At 40.6% G+C, this 24,960-nt stretch overlaps 1 protein-coding gene across 4 annotated transcripts in view; it reads left to right on the forward strand.

Annotated features, from left to right (window-relative positions):
- Positions 1 to 361: 361 nt before the first annotated feature.
- The window catches only part of LOC119650858 (eukaryotic peptide chain release factor GTP-binding subunit ERF3A-like), a 38,850-nt gene continuing 14,251 nt past the window's right edge, over positions 362 to 24,960 (forward strand). Inside the window, exons 1-7 of one of the 4 annotated variants that reach the window (XM_038054009.1) lie at positions 362 to 1,299; positions 12,057 to 12,257; positions 13,318 to 14,087; positions 14,163 to 14,249; positions 14,324 to 14,500; positions 14,972 to 15,140; positions 20,154 to 21,498. In XM_038054009.1, the coding sequence (XP_037909937.1) occupies positions 900 to 1,299; positions 12,057 to 12,257; positions 13,318 to 14,087; positions 14,163 to 14,249; positions 14,324 to 14,500; positions 14,972 to 15,140; positions 20,154 to 20,197 (1,848 nt within the window). In that variant the 5' untranslated portion in view covers positions 362 to 899 and the 3' untranslated portion in view covers positions 20,198 to 21,498. Of the gene's footprint in view, positions 1,300 to 1,709; positions 2,014 to 11,520; positions 11,653 to 12,056; positions 12,258 to 13,317; positions 14,088 to 14,162; positions 14,250 to 14,323; positions 14,501 to 14,971; positions 15,141 to 20,153; positions 21,499 to 24,253; positions 24,431 to 24,960 lie in introns of those variants that run through there. The other 3 variants (XM_038054011.1, XM_038054010.1, XM_038054012.1) reach the window with 3 other exon arrangements.

A 24,960-nucleotide genomic window follows, 5' to 3' on the forward strand; every position in this document is an offset into this window, starting at 1 on the left:
TAAACCTTTCAACAAAATGCACAAGTCATCGCACAACCGCCAAACGTAACCGATACCGGCAGCGGAAATGCATTTGTCGCAAATATTACTTAGCAAAGACATCAATTTTTGCGCCGAGAAAAGGTACTAGATGACATATAAAATCCAAACAACAATGGAAAACAGCATTAATATTAGGTAACCAATAATTTTTCTATATTTTTGGGGGATAAGTTTTTAATGATTCTACGATTTATTCAATGTCATTTTATGCATTAAACTTCAAGGCATATTTACTCAGTTGAGATGTGCGTATATGAAGACAGGTGAGCATTGAAGCAATTTCTTGGAACGGTATCCCCGAAACATCTTAGAAAGCCTCAGTACTAGCTCGTCGCGAGCACATGCCAAAATCTTCAGTCGCACCCAACTTAACTCATTATCATTTCGTATGTCGTATCTTCTTCTATCCTTCATTACCTCGTATTTGTTGCGTGGCCATTTTGACTGATGTGCCGAAAAAACGCGTGCGATTTGTGTCTTAAAACGAGATTCAGGCGATTTTTTCTATTCTAACTTAGTCTCACGCGATACTAGCCCGTTGAAACGCAATACAGTCGCCGCTCTCTAGTTTTTAATACATCGCGAAAAATCCATTTTAATATCGTCTCGTCAAATCGTCCCGGAAAAGAGGAGACGTGTGTGTGCCGCGGAGTTCGACGTCAGTTCGCGAAAGTGGAAACCTCCCCGAAAAAGTGATCACACGACAGAAGAAGGAAACGTGCTTGTCGTGCTGAGCCGTGTGAGTGGGAACGTACGGGCGACGAGACATTAGAAACGTCGCGAATTAGAGGACGCAGAGCCCTCGGCGAAAGTTTGATCGGTCGCGAGCACAAGTAGGACGTTTTCACCGGAAAAATATGGCACACCAGGACAGCAACTCGTCGGACTTCAGTGCCAAGTTCTCCACGTTAAATGTGAACGCAATGGAATTCGTGCCGAGTTTCGCGTACAGTGGGGCGACGGCAGCCGCAGTCGCGGCGGTCAACACAGTGCCAGTGAACGACACTCCTGCAGCAGCAGCTACCGCGGACGGGGACACGGCAGGAGGCGGTGATGGAGTGGCCCCGGCCAGCAGCACACCCCAGTCATCATTGCCATCATCGCAGCAGACCACCCCTACAGCCGCCGTGGCCCCGGCTGTGCCTCCACCTCCTGCGGCGGCGGCGGATCCGCCTGTTCAGCCAGCCGCTCCTGTCACAGCCCCCGCAACAGTCACCGCCTCCATCACGCCTGAGGATCGCTCGCCACAGAATAATGGTAACTTTTTATTGAACCGTGCTTGGACCGACCGTCGATTGTCCAGAAGTTGATTTGCTGTCCTTTCCGCGAGGTTTCAGGGGATGACACCGGGAGTCTGTGGGACTCCAGGTGTCCACCCTTTCGGAGCTTACATTTACGCTTGGAACTCGCCCATTCACACATTATTAGAGTCAATATTGTGCTAGGTCGCATTGCAGACGACAGCGGTAGGTCGCACTCATGACAGTCAATCTCTCGTTTGGGGACCCTTCGCCTGGCCCTCCTATGGCTCTGACTTCTCACGTCAAACGCTCTTTCGCTGATAACGTATCAAAACAATTGTCCGGCTGAGCACGCGAGCCTATCGCGATCGGCCGATGACAAAACCTGTTTCGCAGAAATTGCGTATGTGGCGATTTCGGTCACTATCTCCACTTGGCCGCCGACTGACAGCCACACAGGTGACCAGCGCAAAAGGGGCCACCGTTGCACGTTTCCAGCTGCCGCCTATTTCGCAATTTCAGTTTTTCTGATAGAAAGTTCGTTTCATTAATTAGTTTATTGTCCCGCGAGAGTTTTCCCAGAAGCGGGAACGTGAATTATCGAAAACGTGTCGCGAAAACAGCAATCGCCGTCATTGGGCTAGTGAACATAACCTCAATCGAGTGCAGACAGGAGAAATCGCATCTGACATGTCGGAGGTCGAGGAGAAGTGCCTGGAAACCGTGAAAAGTAAGAAAACTGGGTTTGTTCCTTCCTCCGATTCTGTGTTGTTGCGCCGGGCACTGTCCGGTCGACTTCCTGACTGAGTGGGCTAATCGTATCTACGCAAACAAAGTGTCAGAGATGATCGCCATCGCGCCGTGGCGAGGTGGTTTCCTATCTGAAATAGGTGGGAAAACACTTGGGTGGCGAAAAAGTGACACGTGAAATTTCGAATTGGAATAAAATGCAACGAAAAGTGGTTCAAGTGCATCGTGAAATCCCGTGCGTGGGCTCGGTGTTGTACGTTACGCGATGTGCCTCTTATTGTGCGTGCGGCTGCACTGAAGACCGGCCCAGAGTTGACTATTGGAAGTAAGGATTTCGGTCAATGAACGTGGCAACGGTCGGTGCGACTGTGCTGCGTTAATGATGGTTTGATCTTCGACGATTCAGGGATTTTCAACGGTGGGAGTCAGTGATGGCTGAAGCGTTTTATCTTTTCAAAGAGCGAGGTCGAGGTTCAATTCGGGTTTTCGCTTAGCAAACTTAATTCCACGACAGTGGAGAAGGCATCGATCTGCATGACCCACTATCCGTTATTATTCCTGAAGGTACTGTTTGGTCTCAACCGAACTCGAACTGTAGTCTGAGAAATATATTAAGTGGAACATCTGTTTCTTGGGATTATATTGCGACTGTGCTTGGTGTTGTCTTATTGTTACTGGGGCAGGTTGTCTGCTCTCAGGTCCAAACAGATGGAAGGCCATAGGATAAATATCCTTCCCTCATAGTTCTGTCTGCGTGCTGTATCTAGGACACCTCAATTGTTGAATAGGTCGTCAACCTCACGATCTCGTTCCTCCGGGTTCGAATCCTAGTCGTCAAGGATCTTTGTCTTTGCACTTGTCTTACTGAAGCATGCATATTACAATAGAGGCTGCAAAGTTTGACTGGTTGTTAATTGGCATCATAACCAAGAAAGTCCTGTGCCTTGTAAACTTCTTTCTAAGAATGTCTCATTGCATAGATGAGCTTTTTTGAGCAAATCAAAGTAGCAACGAACAAGATTGAAGCTGGAGGACCCTATAAAACGCTAGATAGTCAAAGGAGGCTAGACCCATCTGGAACGCTTCCTATGATAATCCTCTTAGATTCGATATGCCATAGGAAACGCGCCTGGTCGGCTATGCAGATGTCGCAGCGCTTGATGCTGGACGCATTGTCGAAAAGCCGCAACTCAGACTTGATATATTGATGCGAGTGGATGACGGCTCATGGTTTTAACCTTGCACTAGAAAAAACCGGAGTAATCATTCTGACTAAAAAGAGAATTCAAGTCAAAAGCAACGGCAAGGTACCTTGGACTGACTCTTAACTCAAAGATGAGCTTTTTCGAGTAAATCAAATAACCAGCAAACAAAGCTGCAGCTGGAGTTTCGACCTTAAGTAGGCCAATGACAAATATTGGGGTTTCTAGGTTCAATGCAATCTATCCTACTCTATGGCGCAGAAGTATGATCTGACGCTCTTGGCAAGAAAGTATATCGTAAGCGTCCCGCGCAAGTACAGAGATGGGTAGCTTTACGGGTGAGGTTTGCATACCGCACTGTCTCTGAACCGGCCGGAATGGTGATCGCGGGAGTGACCCCTGTTGCCCTTCCTGCTATGGAGCGTAAAGCCATATACAAGCGCAAGGGAGAAGAGCCAAGAGAGATGATTGCTAGTGAAGAACGGCAACGCACCCCTCTTGGCAAAATGAAACTAGAGGCAGATGGACTGCCCGGCTCATTGGCTACTTAGGTGCGTGGCTGAATCGGAAGCATGGTGAGACTAGCTATTCCCTTACTCAGTTCTTAAGTGGGAATGGAGGCTCTCAGTCTTACCTGTACAGTATTAGAAAGGCAGGATCTCCGGATTGTATGTTTTGCAATGTAAAGGGTGCGTACAGTATTCGAGGACAACTTGATAGTAAAACTAATTAGCTTTTAGTTTGAACATGAATGAATGAAATTTGACACTTTGACACAACATTAACTTATTATTATATATATCGATAAACTCATTCAACAAAGTTTTCATTAGCTGCAATAACCTCCTCTATCCGGGTCGAATACATGCCTGAATCGAATGCCCTTTGTTCATATTGACCATAACGGTATTAATTGCAGTCTTCAGAGAAGAAATAGGGTTATGAAGATGTTTGTTGGTTTCACGCTCAAGTACGCCCCATACGTAATAATCCAAAGGATTAAGGTCTGGGGAGCTAGGCAGCCATAAGTTCGGTGTTATGTGGTCATGGAAATTTTCAGTCATCCAATCTTGTGTCGCCATTGCTTTGTGAGTCGGACCAGAATCTTGTTGAAATATGTATGGGCTGTCATTGCGAACACTATCAATCCAGGATTTCACTACTGTTTCTAGAACCTCGATGTATGCAGCAGAATTCACTCGGAAATCCTTCAGTGAAGAAGTGAGGTGACATGACATTTCTTTTGTCGCTCACAACACCCAAACTCTTAACAGTAGCTGAAAACTTCGTGTGCATGACAACAGGAACCTCTGTACGATCGCAACAGAGCCATCTGTCATTTCTGCGGTGAATCTTTTAGTTTTGGTTAGAATTTTTTTCATCAGAAAAAAAATCATAACATCTCAGGCGCTTCAGGGTGTTTAATTGTGTTTAGAAGGCGTTTTTGATCGGATAATTCGCTGTTACCGTGTTTGCTTCGACATAAACTGTCGTCTGCGCAAAACGTAGGATTTGCACCGGAGATCTTCTTGGACAAGTCGAAGGATAAGACGGTCAGAAACATTAAGCTCCCTTGCAAGGGCCCTCATTGATCTTGAAGGGTCCTCGTCAATGATCATTTGCACTTTTTGAATAACTCCTGCAGATCGGACAGTGTCAGAGTCTCGCCTGATGCTTCCAATTCACGGTGTGATTTGCACATATAGCGACGATAACCGCATGTTTCTTCATTTCTTAAGTTAAGTTGTAGTCCTGCATGTCTTATCTGAAAAAGAGCAAAAAGAAAAATAATGGTTTCGGAAAATTATAGCGACATATATGCATGTCCTCAAATACCGTACGCACTTTGTAGTTGTGGACGACGCCCATCATATCTTTTTTTTTCTTGTGGAAGGGGGGATGGGATTCGTCTGCACTCTATTTCAACACAGGTGATTTCTCTACAGACAACATTGTGGAGGAGATGCTGGGGATCGCTAACTGGTGGAGCCGTGTTGCGCATTACGTTCGGGTCCTTTTCTTTGGAAAGAAGATAGAACTCAATTGGTAGACGAGTCGGATGGCAGGGGTTCCTTGAATTAACAGCTCCCTTCCTGCTCTACTCTCCCGTTGGTGAAAGGAATTCCCTTATTTAAAGGCCCGCAAGAAGAAAATTCGGGGACTAGCCCGAAGTAGTGTGACAAACGGTGTTTAGTTGGTAGTCCGACAACGTATCGTTGCGGGCGTCCAACAGTCTGTGCTAAATGCATTCATCTACCCTATCTCCCCCCCCCCCCCCCTCCCTCCCTCTCTCTCATGTTGACCCTCCTTTGGATTTTTTATCATCATCATCACGGCGCAACAACCGGTATCCGGTCTAGGCCTGCCTTAACAAGGAACTCCAGACATCCCGGTTTTGCGCCGAGATCCACCAATTCGATATCCCTAAAAGCTGTCTGGCGTCCTGACCTACGTCATCGCTCCATCTTAGGCAGGGTCTGCCTCGTCTTCTTTTTCTACCATAGACATTGCCCGGGTGGGATCATCCTCAACCATACGGATTAAGTGACCCGCCCACCGTAACCTATTGAGCCGGATTTTATCCATAACCGGACGGTCATGTTATCGCTCATAGATTTCGTCATTGTGTAGGCTACGGAATCGTCCATCCTCATGTAGGGTGCCAAAAAATCTTCGGAGGATTCTTCTCTCGATTTTTTATGGTAGTTGCAATTGAGATTGAATTTTGAACAGAATATGACAAAAATATGCTCATGAAATTGGGATTAGAATCTGCTGCACGAGGTCGGAAGGCCGTCACTCCACCTTTCCTCTTCTGATGCCTCCAGGTTTTGGAATTGACACGACAATAGTATCCGACAACGACCTGTTAAAAACTGTTGAGCCGGTGATCGTGTTTAATGATCTACTGCATTACGTACTTTTTTCCTGTAACATATCTAAAAGAAGTAGCAGATTCGACTGAACATGCAGACCTTAAGGCCGTCAAAAAAAAGCGATGGCTTGACTCCTAAACAATCATTTAAAAGTCTTTTTACCTCAGCCCGTACCAAGCTTAAAGTTAAGAAAAATTACGAATCGGACGAGTCCACTCCGCAACCGAACAGGACAAAGTCTGAAGAGGAAGAAGACAAGAGGCTAACTGTCCAACACTTTATTGAGTTTCTTAAAAACACCTAGAAAGCGTTTATCTAGTTCCATGTATCTTTTTGTTCATGGCACTCTGATCCAAATCGGCCTTTGACCTCCAGGATGGATGTATTGTTGCCCCATACTGCGGACTGTTGACTTATTGTAAGTCTCATTAAAGTGAAAGCTATGCGAAAAATTCCGTCCCAGTTTTGACACTAAGGCGATTTATTAGCTGCAACCAAACGAGCTTCATAATCAGGATTTGTTATTCATCAGCTGATATATTTCCATCGTGTGAATACGGTAATTCTCAGTTTATTTTTGTTCTTAGTTTCCAGCTTTCGACTGTTTTATTCCACTGTCCATATTAACTTCCTATGCTTCTAACTCACTATGTACTACTCCCCATCGATAGACACAGGTGCACCTTTACTGATTCCGAGTGCAGAATCTAGCCCCATAGATACTGACTGGCATCCCTTTCGTGGAAATTCATATGCCCTCTCGTTCCCAACAACACCTTTGTCCCTCGTTATCCATTTCAACCCCATCTCGTTTTTAGTACTTCGGATGTTGAGGCTTTACTGGCATTTCCTCACCAGTTTAAAACTGGTTTGCGGTGATGTCATGGCTCTTAAAGCCGTCGTTCGAGAGAATATGGATTTTACAGCGTTCCTACGTAAATTCCCTCTGAAACATCTCTGCCCGAAAAACAGTGAACTAGGGGTTGCGACATCTCTTACCTAGAGGTCACTCCATGCATCCCAACCTCAACCCCGTCTTATGTCTAGGTACCACGGTCTATGGTTCCATAGATGATTACCAGTCCGATGATTCCAGTCTTCTCTCTCGTGCTCTCGACTTTGGAATCTCCAAGATCGGGTTTATGGCGGCCTGTATAATTTTGCTATGTCTGTACGCCTGGGGATCCACCTGCCGTTCAGCTGGAGCTTGTACAATGTAAGCCTCTTCTTTCCGTTTAGCACGAGGTCTGCCTCAGTTTCACGTTTAACCACGATAATGCCATGGTTTTCACTATAACTGGGTGATATGTGTAGTCTCAACCCCATGTCTTACCTACAGCGGTTTTTGTGATCAAAAATGGCCGATTGTCTTGATTACATACTACAATACAATATTTCTTCTAATTTAGCTTCGTACCCAGGATTAAGCTTGAATATTTCACCTCATATGATAGTTGAAGCTGTTCATTAAAAAGGGATGGAAGTTTGAGTTTATTCAACTTTCTTTCTTTGATGAAGGCCAGGTGACTAAGCTGGTAAAGATTTTTCATGAGATGACCTCTGTTGTTGTACCAGCTTTGAATTGCAGGCATTTTTTTCGAATATGAGTATGCAGGTGCGCTTGAGTAATCCTTCCAGCCACAATTATTGATTCAAAGGATATGTTATCGAAAGCGTGTATTATATCCATTACGACTACTATAGCCTCCCTTTTAAGGTTTTGTTTTATACAAAACCTTGTATAAATGGGTTTACGGTCTGTCTGTCACACTCATTCTCATCTGTCCTGCTATAATAAACGAAAAACTTGGCAATTGTACATTCCATTGGTCATGGACTTAAGAAGGCAGAATTGGCAGTGGATAGATCACACATTGAGAGAAAGGGCAACTACTTCATTACGAGTTATGTCATGGCCGTCGATTGGTTCGCCCTAGCTTCATAATGAAAATCAGCAAGCTTCAAACCAAATCGAGTTACCGATAGCGATGGCGCGTAAGTCAGGTTGATCTAGTTTACCAAATGTAAGGGGGTAGGGCCACCATATGAGTCTGCCTGGTCGTTATTGGAGATTTATTTCAAATAATTTAATAATACAATTACAATTTCTTATTTATCCTTTGTTTGTTTTGCAGCCGGGATCGACATTACTAAATCGGTTTTGACGCTTCTCTCAGTCGTAAACTTGGTCCGAGTAGACTGTAGAGGTTCTCAAACCACCATCTAGTTTATTATTTGGGATAATGAGGGATCCTAAGTCCACATCCACTTGATTTTGGAGCGGACTAAATGAAGAGCAACTTACTCTCAGGTTTTTTGTCCACGGACCCCTCGTTTGGGGCATAGTACCCAAGCATTCAAAAATAGGGACTAACGGTTTCGTCCAGGGCGGTTTAACTTGGATATAATTCGCACTCTTTTGGTTTTGCGAATATATAAATGAGGGCTTTCCACCTATTGCCATTTTGGGTCATGGTGCTCTCAGGGCAGAGGTGAGGCAGCGTCTGTTAAGTTGCCTCTGCTCTGGGCAAAACCGTTAGTCCCTTTTTTTGAACACCCATCTAGTATTTCAATTCTTAGCTGGTTTGGTCGGCCTTTGGATAGTTTGAATAGGTTCCCATCGATGTTGATACAAATCTTAGCTAGCTAGTTACCGTCAGCGGAGATTATATGACAAAAACTACTCAGATTCTGTTCCCGAGATTGTTTGTATTGGTCACATTGAGTAAAACTCTTGCCCCAAATGTTGAAAACCAACAGTTCTTTACAGGCCTTAATCGCTAATTCACCCTGCTGCTTCAGAACCGCACAGAATATTTTGGTAATTTATTTTCACGTTGTTGTCAATAAAGACGAGAGATATCTTTCCAATGGCGCAAATGCGCTTTTAGCTGCTGATGTTGGGTGGGGACATGTAGGAAATGAACGCAAACGATTTTGACGCTGGACAGATTCAGCTATAGTATCTGCTGACAGGTGGCTGTCAACGGATGGCCGCTGCGATCCTGATGTATAGTCTTTTTGCAACTTTTTACTGTATTTGTATGTAAGTTTCCAACTGTTCCTGTAATTTTCGATTCCGAATTGTACAATCCCACAACGGTAAGGCTGTTTACCGATTCCTATGAAAAACCCTCCTAATCAAATTCTCCAAACTAGACAGGGTCCTGAGAAACTGTTTAATTTTGTGAGAAATCCTATATTGGCCTTCAGTTTGTAATAATTTTTAGCTGATCCATTGTGGAAAGTGTGATAGGTAGGTAGTACATCGCAAAAGAGAGCGTGGAGTCGCTCCACGCTTAAGCCCACAAGGGACTCTGTCCGTGATGTGGTCAAAGCTGCAACCGCCATGAAATTCCCACAAGGGGGACAACCGCAAATAACCGGGCCGAGAGCATATCCCTCAGGAATTCTCCCGCAACATATGCTCTCAGAGGAGCATCCCGGTTCCCGTAGTAACAGATAATTCTGGGTGGTATTGGCAAAAGTGTAGTAGTGGCACTACAGATGAATACCTTGCAGAGTCGGTTCTGATCGTCCTTCTCGATTACGTGGGACGGCACTTCTCAACAGGTTAGAATTAAGTATTAGACAATCTCCTTGTTTCTGAATGAATCCCATCGTCCATTTTCTTCGCAACATTGTTCACATCTCGGTTTCGCGCAAAGACCGCCAGTTAATGCCTCGCAAATGAACGATTTCCCATTTTCTCACTTTCTAAGATACAAATATTTCCAATATTCAACAAGGAAGGCGCTCATCAAATGATTACCACCATTGAAGGCGTGATCGTAGGTAGCTTGATAGATGGTGGTTACCGTTTCATATCTTATTACCAGAAATTCCCTTTAACAATTTGAATTAGTATGGACTGCTTGTCTGCAAACTGGTAAAACCTTGGCTGCAGTGTTTCGAAGCTGATCAAAGAAGCAATTGAAGCAAACAAAATTAGTTATTTGGGAATGGCAATAAGATCTCACTGTTGAGCCATAATGATTGCGGCTGATATCCCCAAATTAGGGAAAGTCATTGTTTAATTACCTGAGAGATTTGAACCGCGACCTTCCATACGACAGCCTTGTGCGTGCTCTAACCACGCAGTTATCCGGACACAGAGATTTATACCATGTGTTAATCGATCCTTGATTTGAGGCATGTAATAGATTCTCATTTCGAGGTCGCAGAGGTACGCTAAGAGGCAATCTGGTCAATATTGTGCGCATTTGAGAATATTGCTTTGATTTAATCCAGATGATCGTTCAGAGTTGGTGTTCATCAAGGAAGCGCCCTATCCTCACTCCTCCTTGTTCTTGTTATGGACATCGTCACATGGGACATTCAACATCCAGCGCCCTACACACTGCTTTATGCAGATGATGTTTTCCTAGCATCACATAGCAAAAATGATCTCAAGCAACTTGTCCAAAAATGGAATGATCGCCTCATGCAACACGATCTCAGATTTAATCTAAATAAAACTGAATTTCTGACAACCGATCCCCATGAAACAGGCACAATCACTGTCAGCGGCAGTGGTCTGCCCAGAACTGAACGATTTAAATACCTCGGGTCAACGCTATCAGCCAATGGAATGAGGATATCCGCGATCGTTATGAGGTTGCACTGATCTTGGAAAAATTGCGAGAGAGGCGTCTTCGATTGTGCGATCACGCAATTCGTGCTAATGAGAATTCACTTGCCAAGATTGGTCTGAGCATCAAAATTGATGATAAACGACCAAATGGTGGGTCGAAACAACGGTGGCTTGATACGCTGGATGGGGATTTAAAAGCCTCGAGATTGCACCCAGACCATTCCACTCGCCTGATGTCTGGACTGCGTGTTGTGCTCATAAAACCACGTCTTGTCTTCAGTAATAATGTGTTTAATGAATGTTGGGTCAGAATCAGCCATGAAAATCATGTCCTTGGTGATGTGCACACGGTCCTTCTTTTGCATGAAATTCTCGAAAATCGTGGACACGTTGAGACACACATGTACTCAACTCGACGTAACTTTCACAACTGATGATGAAATAACGCCAAACTTTGGCGGCAATATCAGTGACAGTTGAGCAACACACACACACACAAAGAAGGGCAGTCGAGTGCTAAGAGCGCTATACGGCGATCATTCCGGGAACTTTTTGATCAAGGTAATAGTTCCTAAAGTTCTTCCCAATATACTGCCCAATCCAGTCAAATTTGGATTAGTTACTCATTGTATAACATGCTGTAGCAGCTTTGAAGATTAGGGAGATTGTTTAGTAGTTCGTCTTCCATTGGAAAGTGGGTAGCGCCTTTTTAATTCGAAAATTATAGAAAATTGTAACACGTTAGCCTCGTTTAATATGTCCCATTTGTGAAAAAGTGATATAATTTCTTGAAGCCCTTTTCAATTCGAACTAGGGCAAAGGTAAGTGGTAAATTATTATTCTTGTGTTACTAAATAATATTTTTGAAAATCATTATTGACTTTATTTATATTTTAGAAACATGAATCCTTTGAGTTCAAAAACACATGAATTATGGCACAGTCAATGTAAGTTATTGTTAATCTATTATTCTCAAATTATGACGGAAAATTTGGTGACGGGCTCTCAATTTTACGATCAGTCATTATACGAAAATTCAGGGCGATATAATTGAATGGACATATCGTAAGGATAATTCCTGTTTTATAAATAAAATGCAATCAAAATAAAAACCATGCACTGGAAGAATTTGAGTCTCCTTACATTTTGATTTTGATTGAATTTTTAATTTTCTTGAGACAATTAATTTGGACATATTTCGTTTGAAATATGTTACAAAACAATAAAAACAATCATTTTTTCTCTCTTACTACTTTTGACGTTCAATGCAAGTAAACAGTTTCGGCGGATGCACTCTATGGACGATTTAATTCGTTTCATCAATGTATTTTCTTTCATTTTTAATCTTCAGATGACCCTGTTGATAGCTGGGACGTGGACGATGAAGAGCCAGTCGCCAGCACACCTGAAGATGAGGACGTTGGTGATATTGAAATGTATGGTGACAATGATGAAGAAATTACTCAGAAAATATCCAAAAAGAAGGCATCTAAATATGAGGAGAACCATAGCAAAAAAGAGCATGTAAACGTTGTCTTTATTGGACATGTCGGTAAATTATTTTGCATATTGTCGTATGGATTGATTTCATACCGAATACGACCATTGCCGTCAGTAAAAATGGCCAAGATTTCCTGAAAAACGGGGGAAAACCCAATTCAGTACACCATTTTCATGATTCATAAGATAAGCGTTGCTGAAATGTTACTTAGGTCATTGCTTAAAGGTTATCGTTAGACTCATTTGTTTTGGAAAATTTAAGGGGGTCATCCCGTGTGTCGGACCCGCGGAATCGAATTTTTTTTTGGCATCAATTACGTTCGAATGAGTTCGCTAAAAGGACAAGAACTGAAGTCAAGGCTGTACATGTGTTTCTTCAAGAAACCTAAGGTTTATGGACTAGGTATAGCAGATTAATGGCCAGTTAAGGTTTTATGGCTAAAAACTGCATTCTGCTTTTTAAATGCGTTTTTTCTCGAAACTGCATGTTGAAAATCTGCTGCCGCAACCATTGCCCAAAATCTATCCAACGAAGTTCTTTGAAATTTTCACGACTTATTCAGAACTAGGATAATTGCGATTCATTCAGTAGTTTTTTTTTATTCATTGAAGAGGCCGTGAAAAAACACCAAAATTCACAAAAACAGTTTAACACGGCACCAAAAATTTAGTTTTTAATATTTTTCAATAGTCCTAGTTTGCGGACTGTAGTTAAGTCTGTACGTTAAAATGCCGTTTACTTTTTTTCTTTAAGATGATCGCAGCGCCCTCTAGCGTGGTAGCAACTTTTTTGGAGATGGGTGTATAAATTGCTCTGTATTTCAATAATGAACTGTGCGATCGGACTGGAAAAATTAGTATGCATGCCCAAGATATTAAGAAATCTATGGTGAAAAGTTCGTATTTGTGTCCTTATCCAGTTCTTCACAAAAAAAAATCTAAAAAAAAGCCCAAGAAACGGCCTTCACGCAGGATGACACCCTTAAAGTTCTGTTCGATTATTGATCCGAACAAATTCCTTTAATTCAATCTAAAAACCACCTTCAGTCGAATTTGGTATGAACAATCTCCACTGAAAGCGATTATTTCTACATAAAATCTTTCCAAATCAGACGCTGGCAAATCAACAATTGGCGGACAAATCATGGCACTCACAGGAATGGTTGATAAACGTACCTTAGAAAAAAATCAACGTGAAGCCCGAGAAAAATCACGCGAAAGCTGGTATCTTTCATGGGCGCTCGACACCAATTCCGAGGAACGTGAAAAAGGCAAAACCGTAGAAGTAGGTCGAGCGTTTTTCGAAACCGAACGTAAACATTTCACCATCCTTGACGCGCCCGGTCACAAAAGTTTTGTACCAAATATGATTGGTGGAGCGGCACAAGCCGATTTAGCGGTATTGGTAATATCCGCACGGAAAGGTGAATTCGAAACAGGTTTCGATCGGGGAGGACAAACGCGCGAACATGCAATGCTTGCAAAAACGGCAGGGGTTAAACATTTAGTTGTTCTTGTTAATAAAATGGATGATCCTACTGTGAATTGGGATGAATTGCGTTATAATGAGTGTCGAGATAAGATTTTGCCGTATCTCAAGAAATTGGGATTCAATCCAAATAAGGACCTCACTTTCATGCCATGCTCAGGCCTCACAGGACTCGGATTAAGAGAAACTATTGAAGAAACAGTGTGTCCGTGGTACCGAGGATTGGCTTTTATACCGTTCATCGATCAGCTACCCTCGTTGAATCGAAAGTTAGATGGTCCGTTTATAATGCCAATTGTTGATAAATACAAAGACATGGGAACAGTGGTTATGGGCAAAGTTGAATCAGGATGTGCGAAGAAAGGACAAAATTTACTTGTTATGCCGAATAGGGTAGGTCTCATCCACTTCAACCATTTCCTAGTGAACATTCCACTAGTAACACTTGATTTTATTTTTCATGCTCAGACGCAAGTATCGGTCGATCAACTGTTTTCAGATGACGATGAAGTAACGTCTATTGCGCCTGGAGAAAATGTTAAAATTAAACTGAAAGTAGATATCAACAGCGGAATGAGCGTAAGGCTTGTCTGAAACATACTATTCGAAATTTTCCTTTCTATCCTCAGGGCATCGAAGAGGAAGATGTCTCACCTGGTTTTGTGTTATGCGATGCATCCAACCCCATCAAAATAGGAAAAATATTCGATGCTCAAGTAGTGATTTTAGAACATAAATCAATTATTTGTGCAGGATATTCGGCTGTTATGCATATACATTGTGCTGCTGAAGAAATTACAGTTAAGGTTGGTTGATTCTAGTAATTTTGAAAAGGGAGGCTTTTTAGTTTTCAACCTTTGTTTTCTTTATCTGTTTCTTTGGGTTCCCTTCTGTTATTTAAATTGGAGCTTCAGCTTATTCTTGATTCCAATTAATTTTATTTTCGATTGGGTTATGTCAAACTATTCAAAGTAATTCGATACGGAAAGATTTCGGACCTTCAGAGTGGTATCTCGACTTTTGGAAACAAGTAGGCCGTTCAAAAATGCACAAAAATGTCCCGCTTCAAACCTTCTTAATCCCACGTTAACCAACACAAAACACTAAAAAATATCAAATGAGCAAAATGAAATAATAGAAAAGATGACATAACTGAATCACATTCTTTGCTCCATTTTTAATTGCTTTTATTCTTATCTCCTGAAAAGTTGCCTCCAATCTTCCACTCCCTTTCACCGAATTTATATCTAAATTCACATTGTTTTACCATTCCGTAGGCGCTTATTTGTTTAGTTGATAAGAAGACTGGTGAAAAATCAAAAACACGTCCAAGGTTTGTAAAACAAGATCAAGTTGCGATTATGCGTATCGAATGTTCCGGATTAATATGCCTTGAACCGTTTAAATTATTTCCACAAATGGGACGATTTACATTAAGAGATGAAAGTAAGATAATTTTATTTCTGTGATTACACTTTTTGATTGCGTTTGAAACCTTTGAACCTTGCAAAATGCTCAAGTTTATACCAAATCAGGTCTTTTTGGTGGAAAACCAAGGGATACACAATTTTTAAATGATTTCGAAGTCTAAAACATGCATTTGAAAGAAGCATTCAGATGCTTTTATTTTTAATTTTTTGTTTACTTCTAAAGCGATTATTCTTACTCATATTACACAACACTCATCGTTAAGGACGCAGACGCGGTTGATTTTGTGAAATTCGCATGACGACGCGCTATGGGAGCAAATTCTTAAACAATATTACGTCATGTTCTGCGCTAAACTTATATCGACACCAAACAAAAAGAGGTGTTGGAGAAAATGCATCAAAGTGCATAGAAAGTTCTAAACGATTCCCAAAAACAATAAGGCAGGAGGTAGCGGGGTGTAGTTCTGTTCAAGATAGTTGATTCACCGCCCCCAGAACTTAATGCTCATTACAACTTCGTTACCTTTTTGTTCACATCCAACACATGGCGCATAGAGCAATCCATCAAAGTGAGACTAGATTATTTCCAGATTTACGAGATGTATAATGGTGTCGAATTTAGGTGCTGTCCAAAGATACTTGCTTCTCTTCGTTCGTCAAATGTTTTGTCGTGTCAATCCTGCATTCTCAAATAAGATAAATTTCCCGGTCTTGAAATTTTGACATTATTCTCATGATCGAACTTCTTGTTCTGTTCAGAAGCAGCGTCGGTTGGTCTTGACCGGTTAAATGAAGTTATGAAGCCTTCAAATCACCATCCAAAAAAATCTAAAAGGTGCCATTGAATGGAATGAAATTTTTAACTATGTAACATGGAGCTGTCATGCGTTCGTCGCTCCTCACATTTTCTTGTTTTTCTTCAGCTTTTGTCCCGTTCACAAGCGGGGTCGGCTCATCGTGATCGGTTTCATCATTTTATTTTATCAAATGCCTAACCTGGATGCAATTTCGAGGCTTTTAAATGTCCATCCAGCGTATCAAGCCACTGTTGGTTCGGCCGGCCTTTTGGTCGCTTACCATTGACTTCGATGTTCAAAGCAATCTTGGTAAGTGAATTCTCGTTAACGCGAATTACGTGACCATACGATCGGCGATGCCTTCCTCGGAGTTTCTCCACGATGGGTGCAAACTCATTTCGGATGTAATCAAAACGTGTCATGTCACGTTGCAAGACGCCGTTCATTGTCTTTTATAGTCAGCCAACAATCACAACTATAGAGAGCGGCCGATGGACGACATTACGGTACATTTTAAATTTAAGACGTTCGCTGATAAGTCGATCACAAAGAACACCAATTGCGGAATACCACTTCATCCAGATTGCATTAATGGGTGAAGCAATTTCATTACGCAGCTTTCCATTGGCTGATAGCATTGACCCGAGATATTTAATTCGCTCAGTTCTGGGCAGGTTACTGCAGCTGACAGTGCTGAGCAATTTAAATATCTCGAGTCAATGCTATCAGCCAATGGAGAACTGCGGTATGCTCCTCACAAAGGGAAACACAAAACCTTTTATACCTGAATCGAGTTCTCTTACTTTCTGTGTGCATTGTATATTTTGCGAAACTTCGTCCACACTCATCAATTCCACTTGGGGTTTTTCCCCGCTATTTCTGTAGTAGATCACAGCCGTCGATCACGAAGCCAACCGTAAGTTGTGCTCCTTGCTAGCGCAGCGTGGGTGGCGAATGGGGTGGATTTCCTAGCAAATTCGGTATGAATAATCTGCGTTTATAATTTAACATTTCACATTTATCCTTTGCCCTCTCATATCTTCAAACAAAATACAGCCAATGATTTCGTTTGTAGATGAGTACCAAACGGGAATTTCTGGTCTGTTTAGATGTCGTTGGTGTTTAATCACAAATTAACTTTCCACGAAGCCAAACTAGCATTCAAAATAAAATACCAAATGGTCCCGTGTGTTCGTATATGAATCGGCACCTCAAGGACATATGCTATGTACTTCAATATTAAGAGTTCGATTAAAATCCTGCCTGCAAAAAAGGCCTGATATTTTCCAAAATCAACGTACTACCCCTTTTCAGATGGAGGTAAGCCTGTGTGTGCCGAGGAGAACTTACGGAGATAGTGCAAACACGATGAAATGTAGGTGGCACTAAAATTCATAGCTTTAGCCGAAACCAATTGGTGCAACAATTCAAACAAAACCTTAAAAGCCTGGCTATTTGAAATGAATAATAGGGCGCAAAGGTATTAATGGGAATGAGGTTAACTTGCAAGAATGAGAACCCAAACATCATTGTGGGGCCGGAGCCTTCGACTGAAATCAGTGAAGCCGTAGCTATGGGAACCATACAACGTGATCGAAAGCTTAAACAATTAACCCTCTAACAATCGATCAGAGAGCGGAAGTACTTCCAATTTGCCTTCTATCATTGGCAACATAGTAACTAAAAACCCTGAGGACGAGCTCGATCAGGTGCACCTAATGGATTGTCTATTTAAAGTCTGGCGAATAGGACTAGACTTTTTGCCCAAAGGAACTTTATGAATACCTAGAATAAATAAATAGGCTACAGTAAGGAGCAACATAGCCCACTCCTACATAAAGCACCCCCTATCCGTCCATTCTAACCCTGGACTAGACGATGCAATTGCTGAGACGGTTGAGGTGACAGTTTCGCAATCACAGTGGTCCGAATCCAGTTGTGGAATCTGTGATTAAACTGAAACTACGATTACATGGTTTTTTTAAGCCAACTGCTGGAAGCCATGTCGAGCGGAAAGCCCCGTTCTTCTAATTTGTAAAAAGCAAAACCTTATTAATATCAGTTCACCGTCTGTGTGTCACGGGCACTTTTCTCCAAAACGACTGCACCGATTCATACGAAATTTGGTAGACATATGAAATGCATACAGTGAGTGGAATAAATTTACGTGGAGTTTAAAGGGGGATGTAAAAATATTTTCCCCCGAATTAGTCATATGGCGTATCAAAAAGAAGGTCTCGATTAATACTGATATTACTTTTGACGTGGATTATAAAATACGGGAGTAAGGAATCAAAATGTGCACATTTAATGTGAGACAGGACTTATTTCCGGAAACTATTTAACCCAAAAATTTGAAAAAAATCACCCCTGGCTGGCGCATGAACCTTGGGTGTACCAGGAGCAGATTCGCGGTATGCAAGGAGGAATTATGCTAGTAATTTAAGATTCCTCTTGTGAAACCGAATCATTTTCACAAGAAATACAAATAGAGATACATATGTGTTTCCTACTGGAAGCCGAGAAAAGAACTGGAAGGTCAAGATGATTGGCAGGAGACATTATCTGGATCCCACCGGAATTAGGTGTTAGACTGGCGAACTTCTGCGAAAGGAAGGCGCTATCGCTTCTTATGCCACGCTAAAGTGTAATATTTTATGCTGCGCTATGGTAGAAGAGGAACTTTTCCTTTGCATTTCTTCTGACAAATTCTTCCTTCCAAAGACCTAATAAAGTTAGAAAATATTCCGTGCATTTGTCTTTTTCAAAGCAATGTTTGTCCACTCCTTTGGAGAGAATACTCCCTATAAAGGGCATTCACAGTATCTTCATTGTTGTTCCTATTTTTCCTCACTTTTCATTTTCAATGAGGCTGTGCAAATGATAAGCCTGTAGCAGCAGAGACAAACACAAACATCCATGACCATCGGTATTCGAACCGTCCGTCCTCCAGAAAATACAGGTCATCACTTTAAGGCAATGTGGTCAGCATTGCACTCGCCCGAGATTATTACCCTGGTTTGACTCAGGTACTCATTCACAGCTGAGTCGACTGGTATCCGACGTCAAATCACGATACAAATTCCACTGCCACCAGCGAGATTTGAACCGCGACCTTCTGGACGACAGCCTTGCGCTCTAACCACTCAGCTATCTGGACACATATTATCTGAGAATATTCACTTTCGGGTGATATTGACATACAAAATCTTGAATTTCCAAAGAAGTGACAACTTTAACCTATTATAACTTTGTTAGTGACAGTGCAATTCCCACCAAACTTGGTAGAATCAAGCTTTATATTATAGCCTACATTTCGTGCTGTAAGGATTAACTTAAGGGGGGTTGTGCAGCCAATTATCGAAAATTAAAGCAATATACTATTATTAACCTTATTTGAAGGAATATCGGTATGAAAGGTATTTCGGAGCCTAGTCACCATAAGCGGCAGCCTCTTGATTTTTTTCAGTTGGGCAGTTGCTGACAATGGCCCCGTCAAATAAATGATCATTTTCAACCCCCGAACTCCCCGGCTTTCCAACAAATGTGAAAACTTATACCAGTTTTGGAAAGTACGTACCGAGGCGTTTCATTTGATATCCCAACTGACTATATTTGGTGAAAAAAAATTTACATCCCTCTTTTGCATGTATGGGAACCTCCCCTTAAATACGGCGTAAAAGGATATAACTCACTGTATGCGTGAGCGTTCACAGTTGCCACCTTTCCATCAAATTTGGTGTCAATCGCTGCTACAGTTTCCGAGAAAAATGCGTGCGACGGACAGACAGACAGACCGTAAACCGATTTTAATAAGGTTTTGTTTTACACAAAACCTTAAAAAACGGTTGAAATATTAAGCGTCACATAGGAACACCCCCGCCTGACAGCGACTCAACTACAGTAAAGCCATTAATTTGGTCACACAGCATTGTTTAGATAAAGCAACTACTACGCCGCTAGCACTCGTGAAAGATTTTATGAATTAATTGGTGAAAATCGAGAACTAATTCTCCTGCTCCTATTAATTTAATTTGCATGAAATGTAAATTTTCGAGTGACTTCTAAAACAGGAGAAAGTTTCAATTAAAACGTATTTTCTCTTTAATATCTACGTATCTATCACTTGAAATTCAAATCAACATTTAACTACTTTTTTGTTGAAGAAAGGTTCAGAGGGTTCACGCAATCATTACTTGATTCTCAATTAACATTAAGATCTTCATTCACAGATAAAACGATTGCAATCGGCAAAGTCCTAAAAGTAATCGAATAAATAGTCCCCAAACACTTAGACAGTGGTACACTCAACCACGCCGATTACTTTAACAAATCATAACCAATCAACTACTCGACGACTGAGAAAACCTAAGCTATTGACCAGCAAATGCACATCCTCACTCACTAATGAACAACGCAAACGAAAATAAGCAAATAAACCAAACTGAACTCAAAGATGCTCGAACAGTTTTTAAAATAATGAAAAAAATGTATCGATTGAATTGTTATTCTAGACACTATAATTTTGCAATATATATACAAAAAAAGAAATGTTTGACGAAAAGTTAGCCACGCTACCGCAGAGATAAAACACACAAACAAATTCACACGAAAACGCATGACCTGTCTTTCCATAATCATCTCCGTCACAATCACACACTTGCCGCGAACTACACTTGAACAGAATCAAATTAGATTGACTAAAAAATCTTCTTTGAATTGACATCAATGAATATCAGATAGATGGGATCGACTTTGTAGGTTTTTTCTTCGTTGACTTAAAAAGATCTCGTCCCCGATATTCATTGTTGGTTGGTTCAAACCTCAGACCTATAGCTTATTGAATAGATATCCGAGATTTTCTATTGTACGGAAACTAAAACCGAAATATGGTTGTCAGAAGCGAAATTTTATAATACACCAAACAGAATATTAAAAAAAAAACTAGAATTGTTATTAGGAAATCCACATCATATGAGAATTTGAAGGAAACGTGGGGAACACAGGTTGATAGGAATTCAGAAGATCCAGACGATGGCTTATCTACTCATTCGCTCGATAAACCCGGAGCCAGAGTGCGCATTACAACGAAATATGAAGCAAATTTGCTCGTAAGGTTCTGAAATTTGTAAAGAAGATGAGCAAGAGAAGAGTGGATCAGCATTGGAAGTCTGAATTCTTCTAAATTTCTGATCATCGCATTTAAATATCCGAATGGAAACCCGATGTTTACACACAAACAAGCATTTAATATTCTTTATTGAATCGCATCCCATTCGTTATTTTATATATTGTATATTATATATGGATTTATATTTTATTTAATTTAAAAGGTAAATAAATGATTTACTTTTACATACAGCAAAACACTAGACATTTCTCATGGAAACAATTTTATTTTGACTTCCCCCAATTAGATTGGGCGATCTAAGTCTTGTATTGTTTCAAAACTTTACATATTTTGATTATATTAGGTTGTTGCAAATGAAATGACCGGTTTTGTACTAAAATTTGAAACGACTGTAAAGCTTGCAAAAATTTATTTATTTAATCAAAATAGGTGTCAGTCAAAACACTTCTCCCAGCGAGATTCAAGACGATTTATGCCAGTCTCGTAGAAGTCCAACTGTCGGGTGTTGATAAATTCGTCGAAGGCAATTTTGACAGCCTCTTCGTTCCTAAATTGTTTTTCCGCCAAAAAATGATCCAAATGCTTAAAAAAGTGATAGTCGGTTGGCGAAAGGTTCGGTGAATACGGTGGATGAGGCAGAGTCTCATACTACAATTTGTTCAACTTTTGAACTGTTGTTCTGGAAACATGAGGTCGTGAAAGAGTATCACACCATCTCTGTTGACCAATCTTGGCCGTTGAATACTCAATTTTTGGTGCATTTCCTCGAGTTGGGCACAGTATTTCTGTGCACTTATCGTTTATCCAGGTGCCAAAAGAGAATAGTGGATAACTACAGCTGCAGACCACCGAACAGTCACCAATACCTTCTTCGGATGGAGGCTCGGTTTCGGCATATGCTTCGGTGGCTCATCAGCATCTAGCCATTGTGCTGATTGGCGGCGATTATCGTGTAATATCCACTTGTCACCACATGTCACTATTCTGCGCGAAAAGGGATCGGTTCTGTTGTAGGTGAGTAGAGAACTGCAAATTTCCATTCGAAGCGCCATGTTTTGCTCCGTAAGGACATGCGGAACCCATTTGTCGAGCTTTTTGCACCTTTCCAAGTTGTTGCAAGTGCCGGGAAACTGTCGAATAGTGTACGCCCAGTTTCACTGCAATGTCCCTTACAGACTGACGTGTGTCGGATTCGAGTAGCAACGCAGCTCGCCGTTGTCAATCGATGATCCTGGATATCCACGTGGGTCACTTTGAAGGTTTACGTCGTTTGACCGGAATTTTTTGAATCACCGCCGTGTGGTTTGTTCGGTTACCGTATCAGCTAATGTGCTGTTAATGTTCTTGGTCGCCTCCGCTGCTTTATGACCGAGTTTGAACTCAGAGAAAAAGTATACGTTCTTGGCTCTTTTCCATTCTTTTTTTCCTTTCCATTCCCTGTTATCCCAACGATGGTTAAAATTAAAATGACTCCTTGATTAAATGTAGGAGTATTTATACTTCAATATTCAACACCAACAGCGCCAACTGGTGGTGGTTTGATACACCAAAATCGCAACCAACTTCACATGATTGCCAAAACGGCCATTTGATATGCAACAACCTAATAGATACAGCGCGAATCTATCTGGGGAACGAACATAAACTTTTTCTTTGTTATATAATTCAAGTTCATGGAAAAATATTACGAATTGCTTCTAAAAAGATATATCTCAACTACTTATGGCTTATTTGTAATTAAACTTTGAATAAAAAGGAAAAATAATAAGATGAAATGGTGAAAAAATGAATATATTATGGAGAGAATAATAATTCTCGAAAACAAAACAAAAAAAAAATATTTATACACATTCAAAAGTGCTGAAATTTTTTATTAATTAAATGAAAGAAAATACAAAGAGACAAAAAAATTATGGAGCATTTTTCTACTTAAAAGCATTGAATTTTCTATTCTTCTCACCAACGAAGTGAAAAGTTTTGCTGATTTACGATTAGGTCTACTATAACGTGTATACCAGCAGAAAAGTTACTGCATATTTTCTGGAACTTTCATTTAACAAGAGACAAATAAAGTGATTAGGCTATCATGGACAATGAGTAAGTTGAAACGCATCCAAGGTATGTTAAAAACATAATTTTAAATTCAAATTCGTAATCTTTCTCATTATCTTGCAGTTCCAATTTCTATTGCGATCATTCATACATGCATACAAGTCACAAAAAAGAAGTGAAAGCCACCAGCTTGCAAGGGTAATTGTTTTCCTTCATCTTCAAGTTAAGGATTTTCCTTTCGGATTGTATAATATTTTGTAGATTGTATCATGTTGGTGATTAAGTAATGTTCCATATGCACTTCATGCGAAAAACTGATGATATCTTCTCCCTTTTGAACGTTTGAACGTCGTCTATTCGTCACTATTCCTTTCCAGTCAAAAAAGCAAGTTAAAACCGTTGGAGCATGCTCGATAAAGATCGAAAAACATTACTTAATTATGCAACGCATCCATATTTTCTCAGTTATGTATGTTTGTAGCAATAAAAATATGATTAAAATATGCTTTTATCACTCCTCTCATTCAGAACAGTATTAATGAAACATTATTTTATTTCATCTTTATAAGATAATTGATTGATGGTTTTATAATTGAAATGTTGTTATCATGATATGGAATAAAAATTTATTTTTATAAAAGAAAAGCTTTGTTGGTTTTTTATTTACATCTACCCTAGAAAAATATCTTTCCCCTCCATCGCACCTGATTTTTTTTTATTTCAAAATTATATATTCATCCCAAACATTTCCATCCCTTTAGATTTCATCCCTTGCCCTACACTTTTGTAAAGTTTTCCTTTCCTTTGCCTTTGAACTTCGATGCTGTATGCATTTGCCTGCAATTCCATTTCAAAAGTTAGTTGTTCGTAAATGCTTTGTGTTTTATCGGAATGTATTGTGATTTTAGTAAGAGCTTCAAATGAATTCAACTTTCGTGTATCTTATTGAGGGAATTGATCAGTTCATTTCGCTGGAGCTAAATCTATTTAAAAAAAAAGTTGAATTCAATTGATCCAAACGCGCAAATATATAAGGACATGCAAATCAATTTAAAATTTTCGTTTAAATCGATGTTTTTTAATGAAATGTGCTTTGTCTTCATTTTACCTTTATGGAATTTGGTCTAATCTATTTTTTATGATTTCTAGACGAACCAGCTGATAGTTGGGATACCGAAAAAGAACCAAATGACGAGGAAGAAGCCGAGTTAGAAGAAGGCGAAAGTGAAGTTGTACAAAAGACATCGAAAAAGAAACGACCGGAAGTTGATGATGATGATGAGGTTAAAAAGGAACATGTTAATGTTGTCTTTATTGGTCACGTCGGTGAGTAACTATCTTAATTTTAACGTTGCATATTGTGGGATATTCGATGAAAATTGTTGGAATTTATTGTATTATTCAACGTGATTTGTGTCGAGTGTTTCTATTTCTTGTTGGCAGTTTCAAAGGCAAAATGAAATTATTGTATTAGGTTGGGGGGGAAAGTAATGTTGTATTTTGTCAAAAGATGGCGACACTTAAACATATCTTGTGTTGTGCTTATCGCATCGGGTCATACTATACGGCGATTTGAAGACGACAATCTGGGCTACAGGTGTCTCTTTGACAATTTTATGATCGTAGGATTCAGTCTCAAGTTCTAGCGCGTCAAAGATGGAGACCACCAAGCAAGAAATTGGTCATATTTTACATTTTTACTACCTGTGAGGTAAAAATGCAACGAAGGCGGCCAAAAAAATTTGTTAAGTTTACTGTAACGATTTGCACAGCACAGCGTTGGTTCGATCGATTTCGTTCTGATGTAGTGGATGTCGAAGATATACCCCGTACTGGTAGGCTAATCGTCGTAGAAA

This window comes from Hermetia illucens, chromosome 3 (genome assembly GCF_905115235.1).
Source record: "Hermetia illucens chromosome 3, iHerIll2.2.curated.20191125, whole genome shotgun sequence".
NCBI lineage: Eukaryota > Metazoa > Arthropoda > Insecta > Diptera > Stratiomyidae > Hermetia > Hermetia illucens.